At 37.6% G+C, this 17,885-nt stretch overlaps 1 protein-coding gene across 8 annotated transcripts in view; it reads right to left on the reverse strand.

Moving 5' to 3' along the window:
• COL19A1 (collagen type XIX alpha 1 chain) overlaps window positions 1-17,885 on the reverse strand; it is a 220,211-nt gene that overhangs the window by 26,844 nt on the left and 175,482 nt on the right. For all 8 annotated transcript variants that reach the window (XM_030007470.2, XM_041127248.1, XM_030007468.2 and 5 more), the window contains 13 exons: window positions 15,008-15,061; window positions 13,699-13,788; window positions 13,312-13,356; window positions 13,129-13,206; window positions 11,774-11,809; window positions 11,614-11,667; window positions 11,472-11,525; window positions 8,621-8,662; window positions 7,423-7,476; window positions 6,574-6,627; window positions 3,406-3,459; window positions 2,399-2,452; window positions 257-301 (listed from right to left, as the gene is read on the reverse strand). In XM_030007470.2, the coding sequence (XP_029863330.1) occupies window positions 257-301; window positions 2,399-2,452; window positions 3,406-3,459; window positions 6,574-6,627; window positions 7,423-7,476; window positions 8,621-8,662; window positions 11,472-11,525; window positions 11,614-11,667; window positions 11,774-11,809; window positions 13,129-13,206; window positions 13,312-13,356; window positions 13,699-13,788; window positions 15,008-15,061 (714 nt within the window). The remainder of the gene's footprint in view (window positions 1-256; window positions 302-2,398; window positions 2,453-3,405; window positions 3,460-6,573; window positions 6,628-7,422; window positions 7,477-8,620; window positions 8,663-11,471; window positions 11,526-11,613; window positions 11,668-11,773; window positions 11,810-13,128; window positions 13,207-13,311; window positions 13,357-13,698; window positions 13,789-15,007; window positions 15,062-17,885) is intronic.

A 17,885-nucleotide genomic window follows, 5' to 3' on the forward strand; every position in this document is an offset into this window, starting at 1 on the left:
TCCTCTAATAACACTGGACACCAAGGTTAACTTATTTGACCAAGTTTCTAGGATGGCTCTAGTGATCTGAACTTACTCAGCTATGAATCACAAGAAAAAAAAGGAATACAGAAACCTTTTGCAAAAAGACATTGTTGTCTTCCTGCACTATTAATACGTATTAGATTGACAGTCAATTCTTCATATTACGTCACGTTTTACTCACAGGTATATTGTTCCTAAAATAACATTCAAAATATAAATCAAAATGTCTCACCGGAGGCCCAGGTGGTCCAGGTTTCCCAGGAGAACCTTCACTACCCTAGTACAGCAAGAGATTCATATAACTCATTTACTGTAACTGATGTCCAGATCTATTCCATACCCAAGCTATGATGACCATAATGACAATAAACAAGAGATACAGTCAATATGAACAGGCAATATCAAGAACAAATTCTCCTGCCCAGCTCCTGCTTGAGCTTTAGGCGAGTTATTAATCATTACTTTATACTAGTTTTTTATTTTGTTAGTTACTTGATGCTTTACGTGTAGTAACTTCCTTGTGGCAAAATAGTAGTGGTAACCTGGGTTGTGAAACACTTCATATATACCAGGAAGGAGAGGAAGGAAGAAAAAAAAAAAAAAAAATAGAGTTGTTAATATCAATTTCTAAGCAACTGGCAGATGAAAGTTAACATTCATTTTATGCTTTGTATATTATTTTGCAAAAGCCAATCCTCAGTTGATCATTCACAGGTAAATAAAGAAGAGCTACAGTTTCAGAAGTACCGTTTATTTAGAAACACATTGAAGAACTTCTTTATTAAGAGATATAATGAATACCTTTTTGGTTTTTTACTGTAAAATATTCATCTGTGGTTACCTGCATCTGTAGTCTGTTCCACTGACATGCACTGAATTGCTTACATTAAAAAAAAATGCTTCTGAGCTTTTGTCCCAGCAGAATGGCGGGGTCTCAGAACAGTATAGAATTACAAAGGTTTCAACATCAAGTTTCCCAAACAAGATCTTTTCAAAATCTCATCACTATGATTCAGTTAAAAACACTGTATAATTTGGAACAAGTCTGCCAGAATTTTTCACTGACTTTGTTGGATCTTATTAAACATATGTCAGTGAGACACTTAGGCTGCATCTTTAAAATTATTAAGGTGGCAAAAGTCAAGATAAGTGTTCAATAGCAATAATTAGCTCATCAGAAAAATATAATTGTAATTAAATGTTTATACTAGGATAATTTCCAAATGGTCCTGCTAATTGATAGAAACTGTCAGCCTCCAAAGAGCGATTTGGAGTACTTCATGGGAAATAAAAATACTGTACTTTAGAAAGCAGATTATATGATCATTCCTCAAACATGTTCCCCAGGTGAAGGAAGGAGGAGGAAATTACTCTGGCTATATTTCAGTTTACTTCATCACTCTTCAGCCATTTGACTTTTGCCCTTTTTCATCTATGAGATACTACTTACAGAGCAGTGGCTTCTCATTCCCACCTGTGTGTGAACTGTAAACAAGGGACTAACAGAGACTTGTGTTTTGCATTCGGTTACATAAAAAGGAGGCAAGTGTGGTAAGTTTTTGCTATTATGGTCTGCAAGGAGACAGCTCTCAATCAATTTTTATACTGAAGTAATTTCAGAGCTTTACAAAACAGTTTCCTTTCTTACTCAGACCAGAGCCAAGGTTTTGCAGAGTATTAGTAGGATCACATACATTGATGTGGCAGTGCTCTGCCTGGAAAACTCCAGGCTACAGCCAAAAAAAACTTCAGAAAAGTGTATTCATATACAAATGGAGAACTTGTCCCAGAAAGCATTCTACAGCAAACTAAGTTCGTCTGCGGTATTTCACTGATCTGAGGTGCCCAAGAAATGAATTTGACCTCTTAGTTCGAGTGCCTGATAAAAGAGCACATAAAACATTGATAGAAAGCAGTGCTGTAACAGTGTAAATTAAGTATAAAGGAAGCTTATATGTTTTTGCAGAATAACTTATACTCAATAACTTCCAGTACTTGTGAAACACTTGTAAAGTATGCAATTACTTTTGACTAAAATACTGGTAAAAGAATGAGAAGCAGAGAAAGTAGTAACTAGTCATATACTATTTCACAAATGTATTTTCACTTTCCTAAATTTTATATAATATGTGATACTTAGAGAACATTCTCTGCAACTTACATACACCACAGGGACTATGCTTCAAAATATAAGCCCATATATATGGCATTGTTTGGGGAAAGGACTTGTATTAAGACACAAATACAAGTTAACTTGAAAGCATACGTCAAGTTCTTGTTTGCGTTCTATGTTAAAAAAAACCTCAAAACATAGGAGCGTAATGGGATTGCAAAACCTTCACGGATCTTAACCAAGACTAAAAAGAAGGAATACCTTTTCGCCTTTTGACCCTGCTGGCCCGGGATGTCCAGGTCTTCCTGTGACTCCCTGCACAACACAGTATCAGTTTATATTAGTTAAGAAACAATGAAACACAGTATTTCTGCATTGCAGCTTAGTTTTTAAAAGCTGTACATTTTGAAGGTCATTTAAAACTAATTATGCTTCTCCTCCAGGTTCAAATACTTCTCTTCTGTTTGATACAACAGCTGTGTCCTTCTGATAAGCCCTTTGAAGGGTAAAACTTGTGTTTGCGGTTGCATTTTCACCTTGGCAGACTAAATGCACTGACCTTAACTGGCATCTCTTGATACTGCTAAGAATCACGCTTTACTGCTAAAATGCCAATTTACATATGCCACATTAAACTTCCTAACTGTGTTACAGTTTTTGAAAGAAGGGAAACATTAGTACTGTCAGCAACCCAGGAATGAATAATGATCATACTAACTAATGTGATCCCATCCAGTATGTAGAAAAAAAAATTTAAAAAAAATTTCCAAGAGGAGTTTTCCCAGAAATACCAACATTTTTAATGATATTTTTTAGTGACTTTAAATATTGTCAGCTTGTTCTCATACTTTTTTTATTGTGAAACCAAGTGATTAATTGGTTTCAGCATTAAATGTCTTCAGAATGCCTAGCTGGAATTATATTTAGGTTTTTATTACTAACATTATTACTGTAACTTGGGGACAAATACATAATTAACTGCAAGTTTGCACATCATAAGTCATGTAACCTCACAGAGTCTCTAGTAATGCCAAAACCGCAAACTCGTTTACGTTACATAAACCTTGAGCCCAGACAATGACAGTATTTTCAGTAACATCAACTCACAACATAGTTTCTTTTATTAGAGCCAATACGGGTCAGATTTTATTATCGCTCTCCTAAAAGCCAAAAGAAAGGACAAGAAACTAAGATGATGAAGTTTTACTAGATAGTTGTAGCAACCTCTGCGGGGAGAGATTAGAACACAGGCGAGACCACACACTTACAGACGGTCCACTGGGTCCTGGTACGCCTGGCAGTCCAGGAGCACCTTGGAGGCCCTGGAAATTAAAAAAGCACGTCTATTTCCTCTCCCACTTATACCTCAAAAACTACTTATATTCAGCGTGTCCAGCAGTATTATAACTATATTAAAGCGCATTTTCATCTAAAAGGTTGGCATTATTTTTAGGAATGTAAAAAAAAGCCCCACTATGCAAGGAGGAGATTGTCATTGAACAAGGTTAGAGACAACTTCTTGCTTGACTGCTAAACAACACTTGTCCTTCAACCCTTCACACTGTTAGCTTATGCCCTGTATAAACTTTGCTCTTCAGTTGTGCAGATAAGAGCAGGACATCTGGCTTTTCCTTAGAGATTAATTTTCTATTTTCTATCACTAAAAGTTTTTTTTTGCTGGTGAGAAGATGTCTACTCAGACTTCTCAATGTTACCTGATATCTAAATGCAATGATGCTTTCTGCCTCATTTATAGATTTTGCTTTTTTGATAACAGAACATGACAGTTTTCATAGTATTTGATGATCTACTTCCCTGCTCTTATTCTATTTGATTGCCTGGAAGTCGATGGATTCTGGTATCCACTTACTAAACATAACAGGCGTGCAAATTACTACAGTGGATGCAGGTAGGATTTGAGACAAGCCTGCACGTCACTGAAATCCTTCCTCTGCCACAGCAGGCTTAGGTGCAATTTTAGACGCGTAAAAGTCGTGCACTAATGAGAGCTAATCGCTCTCAGTTCCCCCCATCATCCACAAAGGGAAATAGGTCCCTCCCAGCAGTGATTCATTTTATCTGCAGAGGGTACCTACCCTCTGACACGAGGAATCACCTCAGAAAAGGCGTATTTCTCATGTTAAATGCGGTGTTTAAGAAGGCACGGCTAAGGGGGTAGTCTAGAAAACCACAGAGGTCAGTCACCCTGAAATAAGGGCTCCGAGAGGGAGAGACTGAGAGAAAAACTCCTGACAGAAATAAATCAGGAAAGGTGTGGAGATGGAGAGAGACATTGATTTCCCTTTCTTGCTCCTACACACAGAGGACATAGATCCACCTCTGCAGCTCTTCAGAGTGGCGATCCAACTGCTAATGTGTTCTCCGCTCACTTGGAACTACTTTACTCTGACAGCACAGTCACCTGGAAAATGAATGTGAAGCCAAAGGAACATTTTCTGTAATTCTGATTACTGATGTTAGAAAAACCCTCCCCTGAAAAAAGGAATGTTTTAAAAAGGAAGAGAACTAAGCTTCAACAAAGATTAAAGGGCTGTTTGAAGGCACATGGAAGTTAAGAAGCGTATTTCAAAGAGCTTCAGGTGGGCTTCTCAATCTCTCTTCCCGTTCCCATGCTAACCAAATCATAAAAATGAAAATAAATGCATTCTTTTACAATTTGTAAATTTTTTAAAAAAGTTACTTTTAAACTTTGTAAACTCTTTCATACGTGTTTCTGAAAATAAATTTGCTTGCACCCTTATAAATTCATAATCAAAAGCTGCTGCTAAACACTGAAAGTATCAGAGCTACGGCAGCTAACCAGCTATCAAACGGTGAAGAAGCGTGTGAAAAGCTAACTTGCTAACACAGCACAGCACCCTACTGAATCAATTAAAAAATCCAGAATGAATTTACTCTGGAGTCCTTTAAAAAACCCCTAACTGCCAGTTATAATCTTGCCTTTCCCTTATTACCTTCTTAATTGCCTCTAATATCTCACCTGATTCTCAGCAGTTCAAATAGTACCCTAATTGTTGAAACTGTTTTGCTAATGCCTCCAACTGCTAGGGTTGAATTGTAGAGGTACCCTATAGGGCACATGAAGGACGTGTTACTTTCCCATTTATTTTTTCAGTAAAATTCTGCTTGGGCTTTGCATATGGCTGCCCCACCATTTTAAGGTCAATGTTCTAAATCCAACCTCAGGAAGCACTTGCTTTTAAGAAGCAAAGACATTATGAGCTCTACAGATTGTGTAAAAACAAAGAGGAAAAATAAGCATGATACTTTAGTCTGACAATCTGCTTAATTCTGGGGCAAAGCAGTAGCAGGAATACATATCTAATGCTTCTGCTGCATCTTTTTTTTCCTCATATAACTGTTCACTTTTGGAAGCCAAGGATCCTGATGAACACAGATTTTTTTGAGAATTATTCTCATTCTACTACTGTTTGAAAATTCTTACTATATTATGGCCTTAGCGCCAAAGAAATGTAAAACGCTCATAAAGAATTACAAACCCCTCAATCAATAAGCTCTAAATTGCTTTCATATTTTCCAGGTGCTTCCTCTTGTAGCCAGCACTCCCAAATTACAAGAGAGTAGTACGTATTTAACAGTGCCACTTAAGTACTGTGGAATTTGGAAGTGTTCACCAAATATTTTGTAACAGACTACTTATTTTAACCCCTTCAGTTGGCTAAGGTCACTGGGAAATTCATTTATTTACTCAGATTCATTTGCTTAATAACTTCTGCTTTGGTAATTTTTTTTTTTTTTTTTTTGGTTGGACAGAGATTGCTCTTGAACTGTTAACTGCAAATATTTCAATATAAAATGAAAGCTACGACAGCTATTTTGGGTTTGGCACCACAAGTCACGTGGCTTTTTTTCCTTCTCCATAATGACATAAAAATAACTCTAAGAATGCAGTATATGATGCAAAATACTTTAAATATTTTAAATTCAGTCTCTTCAAATATTTTCCAGTTTCCACTTAATAGTAATTGCTGCTATGACTGTTCCCATCAGAGTATTTCCCTAATGGAATGTTTTTGAAAGTGAATTTTAAAGGGGAACTAACACAATGAAAGCAAATATTTTATAAACCATGAAGTATTTTCTGAAAATATTTGGCATTTGCCTATTTATTGCTCTATCCTATACACCTAAAAATTAGCATTTAAATGTCTGTGAGGCTTTAAAATATACAAATGAGCAAAAATCCTCAAACAAAAATTAAAAAGATGTTATTTAACTGAATAATAGCATTTAATCTTGTTGAAAATTCAGAATTGAGGGCTATTTATAGTAATATGTTACTATCTCAGCAGTTTTAAAGAACTGAATAAAATTCTGTGCATTTCATTCTCGGTCTAGATCTTTATTCAGGTTCAGATAAGAATGCAGCCGCTATAGAAATGAAGTAATTTTACCTCATCTCCCTTTTCTCCAGTAAGCCCGGGAAATCCACGTTCACCTTTGCTTCCCTATGAAAATGTAACATTCAAACAAATATTTTCTATTAGAGAACAACGAATTTCACGCTCTGTAGGGCATTTTATGACCTATATTTAATATATGCTAGTATGAAGCCCTTACAGCAATAGTGCCTAAACCAGAAACTTTAAAATATGCCTCCCATCAGGGTGAAAGGAAATGAGTGGTTTTTACCCAGTAGGCAAACCAACCAAAAGGCCTGATGGAGACATCTTATTAATACCAAAGAGCTTAAATGCTTGCCGAAACGGAGAAAGTACACTTTCATGGAATTAGGCTCAACTATAGGAGATATCTATACGTCAAACCATGTGGCATTTGATCCGATTACAGCGAAGCAGAATTTTGATTGACGTCAGTGAAACGGCAAGTCCCATGGGAACACGGTGCAAAGGCACAGGGCAATCCAGCTGCTGCACACTCGAGGGAGATAACGGGATGCTTCCTTCTCCACCGCAGGATTCTTGCGTGCCTGACTCACCTAAAATGAGCCTATAGATTGCAACGTCCTACTGGACAGTCAGATCTGAGCTAGCTTTAATGGGCGCAAGACACAGAAGAGCTATCCTGGCTTGGGACCCAGCTCAGGTTATTTTGCTTACCGTCCTGAGAGAAAAGGCAAACTGACACAGGAAAAAGGGCTGAACCGTAAAAATCGTTTGAAACTTTAGGCTGCTCAGATGCTATAGGGATAGGGATTAGACAAAAAACTCTCAGAGGTGAGAGTCTGGCCTTTTACTTTTAACAAGCAACAAAGCCATGTAAAGTACTCTCTTCAAACTTACCTTTGGCCCTTCTCTACCAGGGATGCCTGGAGGACCTCTTGTGCCAGGATCACCCTGAGGAACAGAGAGAAAGCGAAGCGACAAATAACCATTTTTGTGACATAGGCAGAAGGTCTGGTCGATGCAGACAGCTTCCTTCCCGCCTCTGTGACCGTCCCTTTGTTTTACCCCAAAGCCTTCTCTTCGGTCCTTTCTCTCTTCTACACAATGTACTTGTTCAGATATCCTTCCTTCTTTCCCTCCCCATCTCTCTCACGCTCTGCTCAAACCATGCTAACAGATTTTTAGCTTCATTTTGAGAGGACTTATAAATGCCTTTATTGTGGATAGTCCCAGACACACGTCTGATTAGGTTTGAGCAAACCATCTTCCTTTTAAGGAGTAAGTAGAGAAGAAAGTTACTTTTTACTCTCACCAGCTTCAAATTTATAGTTATTTTAAATGTGATTCCTGCTTTGTTGACAGAAGCATTTTCCAGCTAAATTACAATCTTATAGAAGTGCTAACTATGAACCACAGAGAAATGAAGAATTTCATAATAAATAAAGAATCAGTAAGAGAGAGAATTGATAAAGAGGTAGAAAAGCAGGTACAGGAGAAAGACAATACAATTGCAAACAGAAAGAATCAGGGAAAAGCCCAAAGGTAGACCTAAAAGAAATCAAGTTTGGGAATGCGAAAGTCAATAAACTCTAAGTACATGTATTAATAAAGGATAGTAGAATAGGATAATCCCTCTCTTCAGAAATGATCTGTGCTTTTCATATTGAAATTCTTCTGAGCACACTTTTCATTCTGGAATATGGCAGACCACTTCAAATTTCATTATTTTTCAAAATAATACCTTAGAAATTCTAGACTATTTTCCCCATTCGGTGTATTACCAACCTTAATGCTACAAAGTAAAGCAGAGAATGGGGTATACTTGTAGCAATTCATACTGTGGACTGGATGTACTGAACGGGCGCTTGCTGGCTACCACCTCACATATCGTTCAAACACTATTTTGCAAAATTCCTACAAAATGCATTTCTTGAGTATTTTTTAAAAACAAAACACATATCAACAAAAATCTCAAAATTATTTTAGGCTAGCCAAGTAGGTCAGAATTGAACCTATAGAAACTTTCAAGTGCATATTCTGGTTTAAAAAGCACGCTTATAGTAAACAAAGATATTTAACCTCTGAAAGCGCTTACCTTCAGTACAGCACCCATGTCTCCCACAAGTGGCAGTGCGATCTGAAATTAAAAAAGGCAGCTGCAGTTAATGTTTTACACAACACTACCGATTCGGATGGGTTCTCACTGGTTCTAAAGTTTATATTGTTGCACACATAGCTGATTACATATATATTGGTTGAAGCTATTTTTTTACAAAAAATCAGAAGAAAAATCAGGGTTTCAAATATAGTTAAATATCGCTCTCTATCCAAGCTAACAATGTAATTCTTCTTTACAATTCCAATGAAGTTCCTTGAATCATGACAACAGCATAACTCCAGAACATAGTAAATTTCACTTTAAAATAATCATAATAATATATTGTTGTTTTTGTAGCATACCAGCAACAACTTACCGCTGTTGGAAAGTCTCACAGACTATTCTCACCTGATTATCTTCAATTGTTTTCCTTCTGCTTTCTCCTAGGTTCTGACTCTACTGTGAACTGTAGCATGAATTGTGGAGATGTCAAAGCTAACTTCAATAAACTAGCTCAGATACTGGAAATAATCCAGCTACAGCAACATAAGCAACGTATACAGTATTTTGTCCTGCCTTTAAGCATTAAGAATTAGTGCAAAACTCTGTGGTGCCACCACTAAATTGCCACCAATACTAAAGCTAACCCATTTAAAGCTCAATCAATAGGTTTACACTGTACTGCAACGTATCTCAGATTTCCAAATGCTGCCATTAAACCTATATTTAAAGACTCCCTGTAAAAACTGATTGCACTGGTTATCATCAGCTTCACTCACAGACTCTTCAATTACCAATGCTGATTTCTTCTTCTTGTAATCGCTAAAGCAAAAATAGCCCTGCGCATGCTATAAAATTAGACACATTCAAAATTTGTTACCGCTTTTGTTCAGTCTGTTTCAATCATTCCCATCTTGAAGAAGAAAAATAAAATGTAAGCACTTTTGTAGCATGTTAGAAAAACTGTCGGTTGGTAGCAATGGGTGTCAAATACCAGCTCCAGAGAAGCACTGCTGAATGTACTTAACCATAGGTGTAATCAGGAGTACACCATTTACAGGGTAGCATCACCACCTTGGAAAGCACGCTGAGTTTTCTGGGGTGACACACAGGCACCTAACACAACCTAAGGACATAACTATGTAAGCTATGAAGTCCATCCTCTGAAAAAAGGTAGACTGTATGTAGACACTGTCACCTGCTCTTAAAAACCTGTAACAAGGCTTAAAACCAACCACCACATCCCTACGTGGCCTGACTTTTCATCCTTTTCCTTGCAGCAACATTTTACGGATAGGCAGGCCATTACCACGTCACCTCTTGGTCTTTCTGCTGGACTACACAAGTGTAATTTCCCATCTCTCCTCTTCTCGAATGTTCTTATTTTAGCCGCAATAGCACTTTATGGTACAGACCCCCAAACCCTCAGCGTGAAAGGGTCCTAACACCCAGCTGCAAGGGCACACCAGGTACGGGAGCAAGCCTGCTGCGCTTGTGCCATACCGCCCGTCTGCTCTGTACGCACAGCAAGTCCAGCCTAACTGTGCACGTACCGGAGAGTCATAGCCGTGTATGCTGAGCTCCGAATAAGTGTATGGGTCGTGCTGGGCTTTTGAAAATGTTAAAATGGCCTGAATTCTCCAGACTCGCTCCTGCTTGCTAGAGTTTCCTTTAAAAATGTTCTCTCCAAAAAGACGACTATTTCAGGAGAGCAAAATGCAGTAATTCTCCTGTTAGTAAGTTTTACCATTTAGATCTGTCTGTTTAACAGTGGCATCAGATTTTTTACTCACATTTAGTTTACAGTGCACTGTGCCTTCCAGACCTATTCTACTTAGGGATATTGTTTTTTCTTATTAAGCACTTTATGCTTATCTGTCTTGAGTTTAATCTTGTTGACTTCAGACTGTCTCTGAATTTTAAGTTTTGATTATATTTTCAAAAAGCTAGCAATCTTTCCCAGTCCAACTGCAGTGTTTATATCTGCTTATGCTAATGAAATTAAATCACTGACAAGAACCAGGCATGGGAGAGACCACTCTTTCCAAGAGTTGGGTCTCCAGTTCTTGGGACTCCAGACAGGAGCAGGAATAGCAACTGAAGTTTTGCCTTTATGCCAGTTCTGCAGATATGCACATTAGACTCTCCTGACTCCCAAGCAAAATAATCAATTATCTTTAAGAGTACAGTTTGGTCTGAGGCACATGCAGGCTTTCTGGATCTTGCAGTGCTGGACTTCGCAAAATCTGTAAAGCTATAGCATTGTTAAATGAAAATCATTGCTGTAATACATACCCGAGAGGAGATGGTAACTTCTAAAGTGTGGTGAAAGATCAGAATTTATTTAGTATTTTTGTTTTCAAACCCAGCCACTTAACTTTTCTTTAGTGCTAAAGGGAATTTATTGCTTTAGAGACTAACTATTCTCAGAATTTCATTACAAATTAATGTCTCTCTTCTGCGGCACAGCAAAATTAGCTTCGGAATCCCCAAACTTTTCTCTTCAGTCTTTTAACAGGAATTATCACAGTACGCTCCTTAAAATTTGCATTATACAGAACTGCTTCTGAGACTGAGAAACACTATGCCAAGTTATAGCCTGGCAGAAACTCTAGTATACAAACTGTAACACCTGAAAACAAGGTACTTATCCTGTATATGTTAACATAAGTTTAATTTATACTGCAATGTAATCAAGTAAACAAACAAACAAACAAAGGATCTAAAAACTGAAAAATCAAATTAATTTCATCAATTGAACTTCTAGACTTGCTAGATTCTCTCACCTCCTTTAAATTTAAAATAAATTGCACCAAACCAAATGCCCGAGCTTTCTCTGTATACGTACAGGATCACCTGGAGGGCCTGGTAGTCCTGGTTTTCCATCTCTTCCCGGAGTGCCCTAGAAACAAATGTAAAATTTGATGGCCTTAAATCATTGTCGAGGGACACATTACTTCTTGCTGTATATATAGAGAACTGTCACTTACATTAATACCAGGGGTACCTGGAGCTCCTGGTAATCCTGGGGGTCCCCTAGGGCCCTAAGAGCAGGAAAGGTCATTTAGGATTTAAGAAGATTTTTGTTTTACTGTAAACATCTTAAACTAAATTTTTTTTTTAATATTAAAGAGAAAACTTATATCCTACCTGCACACCCATGGACCCAGTTGGACCTATAGGACCCTGCAAGAAAACTCCAAATAATCAGTAGTTACACTTTTTGGGACAAGGGAGATGAAATTCATAGAAAAATACTGAATGTGGGATATTGGTGCAGTTTGCATTGCAAGAAAGACTTGCTCTAAGGTTTGGCTTTAAATGCAAATCTAATTTTGCCAAAATGAGAGAATTCAAGATTTTGCTGAGGCCCATTTTTATGGGCAAGTAATACCAAAGAATAATGATCTGTGGTGAAACTTGCTATTTAGCTAGGAGATTCATAAGAAAAATTGATATTCAGTTGAATAGAAACAAACTAGATTGTTTAAATATAAATGGGTAATTTTTAAAATTCAGATTTGAAATTATTTGAACTGAATGAGTTGTTTTTAAGGATAATTATTTTAGATTAAGATCTCACTGTGAAACTCTAGTCACCTTGTCAAATATTTTCTCTCTGTACCTGAGTCCTGTCAATAAACTGAACTGTATCGGCTGACTATATTGGTCTGCACTGAAGAGAGATTGCCCTGTTCACCACAGTAGAACTCATGTAATAACATGTACCACCTACCATCTACACCATCAATATCATCAATTTTTTTACTGAATACTCTGAAGACACTGGAGATGGCTTTATTTAAAGGCAATAGAAAGAAACAAACAAACCTGGGAAACAAGCGGAATAACTGAAACAGTTACTGCTATACAAGTTTAGTACGAATGCTCTAGGTACGCTGCATCAACTTGCTTCATGTTTGAATTATAACTGCACAGAACTGCGTGAAGCAAACTGTGCAAAATCAGGACTTCACTATTTCCTGGCCCAGTACCTGGCACAGTAAGATTCTCATTTATAAGCAGTAGACCTAAGCTTGTAATTAGCAGTCATCACAAATGCAAAAGCTAGGAGCTGATGCAAAGTCTTCCACATCTCTTCCACATGTCTTTGCCTTTTCCAGTACCAGCATGGATTTCAAAATGCCATCATCTATGATGTCGAGTATACCTCTTCTCTTGTACCAGTACTCAGGCTGGATTTTGCTGACAACTGCAAACAATTGTTGCTTACAAACAGACACAGTAAGTCTGAGGATGTCTCAACACCATCACTAGGAAGCTCATCTGTAGAGCAGCCATTGACTCCTTCAGTTCTCCAAGGCTTCCATTTGTCACTTAGCCCTACATCTTTCTGGGTCTGGATAAAGGGAAAAGATGCTGAGTTGGGAGTCGAGTCAGAAGGGGGTTCATGGCATGGCTTTTTACTATCCTTTGTTTACTTGTTGCAGTTTTCTCAGCGATGCACAGCGAGAAGCCCAAATTCTGGGCGTTGGTATACTTACTGGTGATCCCTGAATGCCTATTCCCGGGGGCCCCATCTCCCCAGGTGCTCCTTGTACACCAGGTAGTCCTCTTTCTCCCTGAGAAGGGTACAAGGCTTTCAGTTACAACAGGTCTGAAAATGTAAACTAGCATATTATCCTTTTTTTTTTTTTTTAGAAACAGAAATAATGTATTTTTTATACCTTTGGTCCACGTGGACCGGGGTTTCCAGGAATACCAGTGGGACCCTAAAAAAAAAAAAACCAGGAAAAAAACCAAATTACATTTTGAAATCAAAGAGACTAGCTGAATTTTATTGCCAAAGTTAGTCAGCCTTTATAAATAAACTATGACAGATTTACATGTCTTTGTTGTTAATACCACTGTCACTAGGAACATGTGTGAGCCTTACACTATTTCTAGACCATATTTTAGTGCACTTACAATACCACTATAGCATATATTTCAATTTTGAAATTACATCCAAAAAAATACTTGTTCTGATTTCTTTCACTGCACAATGAGAATTCTTTAACAGTTGTCCCTACAAGAAATAAAGTCATAAAAGCCTTTTCAGATTATGGACTTACTGGTCTTCCAGGCAGACTTGGTCCAGGAGGCCCCACATCACCTTTTGGACCTGGATGTCCAGGCGGTCCCATAATCCCACCAGGGTCCCCCTACAAGATAAATTTGAATTGCTAATTGAAATGTCAGAATTTCCTCTTACAAAAAACTCTAAATATTATCAAGGTTATCCTAGAAAGCGCCAGTACTTTGAGGAGAAATAGAGAAGAACCGCCCCCTGCCATTTTCCTCCAAAAAGTTACAGAAGAGGAGGAGGCATGGACTACACAGCCACTAATAGTAACTAGCATTCTCTTCGTTTTCCATGCTTGCAACACATCTGATCTACATTTCTTTGTCCCCAAGCCCCTAATACGCAGGTCGTCATTAAACCCTGCCAATTAATTCATAGTAACAGCTTTAAACTGTCTCTCTCCAGCTATCTATCCCTAGTGCTAAACCCCTGGTCTTCACCGTATTCCTGTTTACATCTCTATTTCTTACTTCAATGCATGCAGCATCTCTTAGTCCACATCTCTACAACTCCTCCTGCTTACACAGGTGAATTTGTGCCTCTTATTATGCTGGCCTCTCATCTTTTACATGCTCCTGCATCATTCTCTGTGATTCTTTCTGAATCCACTACTTCTTATTTTGCAAGATGAATACATTTTGTCATTGTTCCACAGCAATTTTCTTCTCCTGCCTTTTCATCAGCTCATTTCTTCAAGCTGTTAAAGGATTTTGTTTCCCTTGTACCCCCCCACAATGTATAAATACCATAACACATCACACAGCTCACAGTATGCCTGTACATCCTCTTCTCTCCCCTTCTCTACATTCAATATAGACACACATACCATTTTTGACTCTTGCTGATGTAGCTGAATTCTAACTAAGGGATTTCTCCACAGCAAAATACAATGCCATAAAGAGCTTGGCTCACATCTCAGACGGTATAGCTGCCCCAGTGCTCTGCCAAGAGGAATATATCTGACTGTGAAGTGGGATTTTACACATTAGTCTGGTTAGGACACTACACTGAAAAGGCTGTTTTGTGGTCAGGACCTGAACCGACATTTCTGCACTGCACAGATTTAATGTAAGAGCCCAGTGCAACCTCCTTGAAATATTACTTAAATTATGAATCTAAAGAGCAATTGGGTTGCCAAATTGGCCTGCAGCAGGCAGGGGGTTGCTGCTTGTACATTTTAAAATCAATTTATAAAGCAGCCACACAGATGCACTACAGAAGAATCGAAGGTTACTTCAGAGATGACAGTCTAATATGCTCTAACATATCAAGCTTAATTAAAACCACTTAAAACATACCTTGTCTCCTTTTACTCCTGGGTTTCCTGGTACCCCGTGCTCTCCTGGTAAGCCCTGGAATTAAGAAAAATATAACTGTACATTTTTATAGCTATTACCTTACAGATTATCTAGAATTACAGATGAAAATGAGTTTACACTGGATTATTTACTGTGCATTAGTATTGACCCAAAATGTCAAACAGTACAAGTTAATGAATGCTTCTTTAATCAACTATGTGAATCATTTTTCTTGAAATTGAAATGTAATAATCAAGATTATTTTCTGGACCCTATCAGGGCAGAATGGCAGAGACTGACAGGTTTATGTCTTGAATTTCAAAATAATTCCAAGTCTTGAAAATCAATCATTTTTTCAAGGAAGGTGGTAGCAGGTACAAACTTGAGTTTTAAATAAGTGTCTCACCTTCTTTGCCTATGAAGGGCTGCATGATTTCCTACACTAGTTAATTATTCAAATTTGTACCTTAAAAGCCTCAATGAATTTCTACTCCTGCACATTACTTAATCCACCAAATTCCTTTAAAATGTTTTAGATATTTAATGGACAGTCAAATATTTTCAGCAAAATAAATATATGCCATCCTTTCTTTTGTCTAAATCTCATCTTTCACATTTTGATTTTAACTTCAGCATTATCCCTTGCCCTTTTCATGAAGGATTTGTTAGAAATGCAGAGAAATGAAATAGATTAAAATCTAAATAGAAACTATTTAAATAATAGGGAAGGTTAAATTGTGTTCTCTTATTAGGCTGTAACAAATAGAGAAAAATTCTTCCATAACCCTTCAATGCTATTCAACCAACTATTATATCGAGCAGTTTGTTAAGAATACCAGTAATTTCCACAGTAAATGATAAAATTGCCAAAACTGAACAGTAAAATCTAAGTATGATACTTAATCCGGAATGGAAAATGAACTTTCCGAGAAAAAGACAAAGCATTTTGTGAACACTGACATATGAAGGATGACAACATTTTCATGCCAGTAGTGAGGGTTCAACAGCTGTGTGTTTGCTTTCTCTGCTGTATTTTCTCCTTAATACGGACAGACAGCTACTGGTTTCACCCAGCCATCCAAATTAAAAGCATAAGGAAAAAAAAAAAGGAAGTACCTTAATGAAGAATATTCTCCTTATACCAACACAAAATCATTATAAGAATATATGGAAGTTTAAATTTACTGATTATGGATCAGACATTGCATCATACCCTATCTTCTTTTGATACTGACATAAAATATATACAGTCTATCTTCTTTCCTAAGGATTTCTCTGATTTTTTTTTTTTGTTTTGTTTTTTTGTTTTTTTTTGTTGGACCAAGATTAAGGGATATCTTAGGAAAGGAAAGAAGCAAATCTGATCTGCTGGACAACTCTTCGATGATGTATGTCAAAGTAAAACAATTTTCAACCTTTCATAATTTTTATCATGCTACATAAGATGAATTATTATCTTTGTTAATCCATAATGTTTCATCTTCAGAAGATAAAAAAATGAGCCTGAAACTAAATACATGTTTCTATAATGTGTTTAAATATATGTTTTTATATACTAGAATTGTGTGTACAAATGAGTCTCCAAGATCATCTACATCTAGGATCTACGTATATTATATGTAGTATTTATCTGTTCATAGTGTCACTTGGTCAAAGATCCAGCAGAACAGCAGTTTCAAAAGCAGCAATTATGAACTCAAGAGGGATGATGGCAACACAAGCAAACCAGAAATGCAGTATTTTGTTATCTTTCACAGTAAGATTGAGGTTCTATATATAAAGAGAAGCACACCAGAAAAGGCTTACAAACTATTGTTATAGAAGACAGCTAAATTAGATACAATTTAAAAAATGCATGCCTCAACTGAGTAGGAAAATAAGGTATAAAGAAACAGTCAATAAGTAACACAGTACAAAATAATTACATGCAGATTTGAATACTAGGTTTTTTCCCTGATAGGAGCTAAAGATGTTGTACTCCAGCTGTCACTTTGCTTATATCCCTAAGAGTTTTAACAGGTCAACAATAAAAAGTCTGCCAGCTGTGTACCACTCAGAACTGTATTTTTATATTAATAAAGTATATGACTTAAAAGTCTGTTCAAATTAAGTGTTGTCTTCCACAAACTAGTCTCAGAGTGTGTGTGGAAAGGCCTAAGACAAAATGCAGCAATGCCAGCTCCTAGATGCTTCTGTTCGTAGAAATAAGATAAAAACCAAAACCAACCCACACAGCAAAGATCAAAATCTCAGTTCTTTTCAGGGGAATGGCTTAACTGCTAGGCTGAAGCTAACCTCTCCATTGTCTGCTTTTCTTGGTCCACTTCTTGGATCGCAAACCTCCAAAATGGTACTTAAAAAACATTTTATGGTTTATGGAGGAAGGGAGGGAGGAGAACCGGGTGTCACTTGTTAGGTTATGTGACAACACCAGTGTTGTGGACCCAAACCTAATTTCAGTTTACAGGGGGGATTAGGCAGAACATAGTTTCCTGCACACCTAAAAAGAGATTCCACTATAATTTGGAAGAGAGACAGGCAGCCACCTCCTCAGAAGAGGCCTTCTGCTATACTAGGGTGTCAAGGCAAATGCCCGGGGGACTTTCAAGCTTAGTATAACGATGCCTAATAGTTTAAGATGTTTCCTAGAGTATTCAGACTGGATTGAAGTTTCACCTGTGCTCTTCCTGCCCGGAGGCACAAGGGTTACAGATGTGCTGGATCTCGGGGGATGCCCCTACCAGTTTGGGGGATCCCGACCGGCCAGCAGACCCATCAGTCTGTTGCCCAGCGGCGTAATGGTTACAGGCACACTAAAACCCCCGTGAAGGAGGCCTTGACATGCCTTGACAAACCCCAACCAGTTGGCAGACCTCAA

Source organism: Aquila chrysaetos, chromosome 2 (genome assembly GCF_900496995.4).
Source record: "Aquila chrysaetos chrysaetos chromosome 2, bAquChr1.4, whole genome shotgun sequence".
Classification (NCBI taxonomy): Eukaryota; Metazoa; Chordata; class Aves; order Accipitriformes; family Accipitridae; genus Aquila; species Aquila chrysaetos.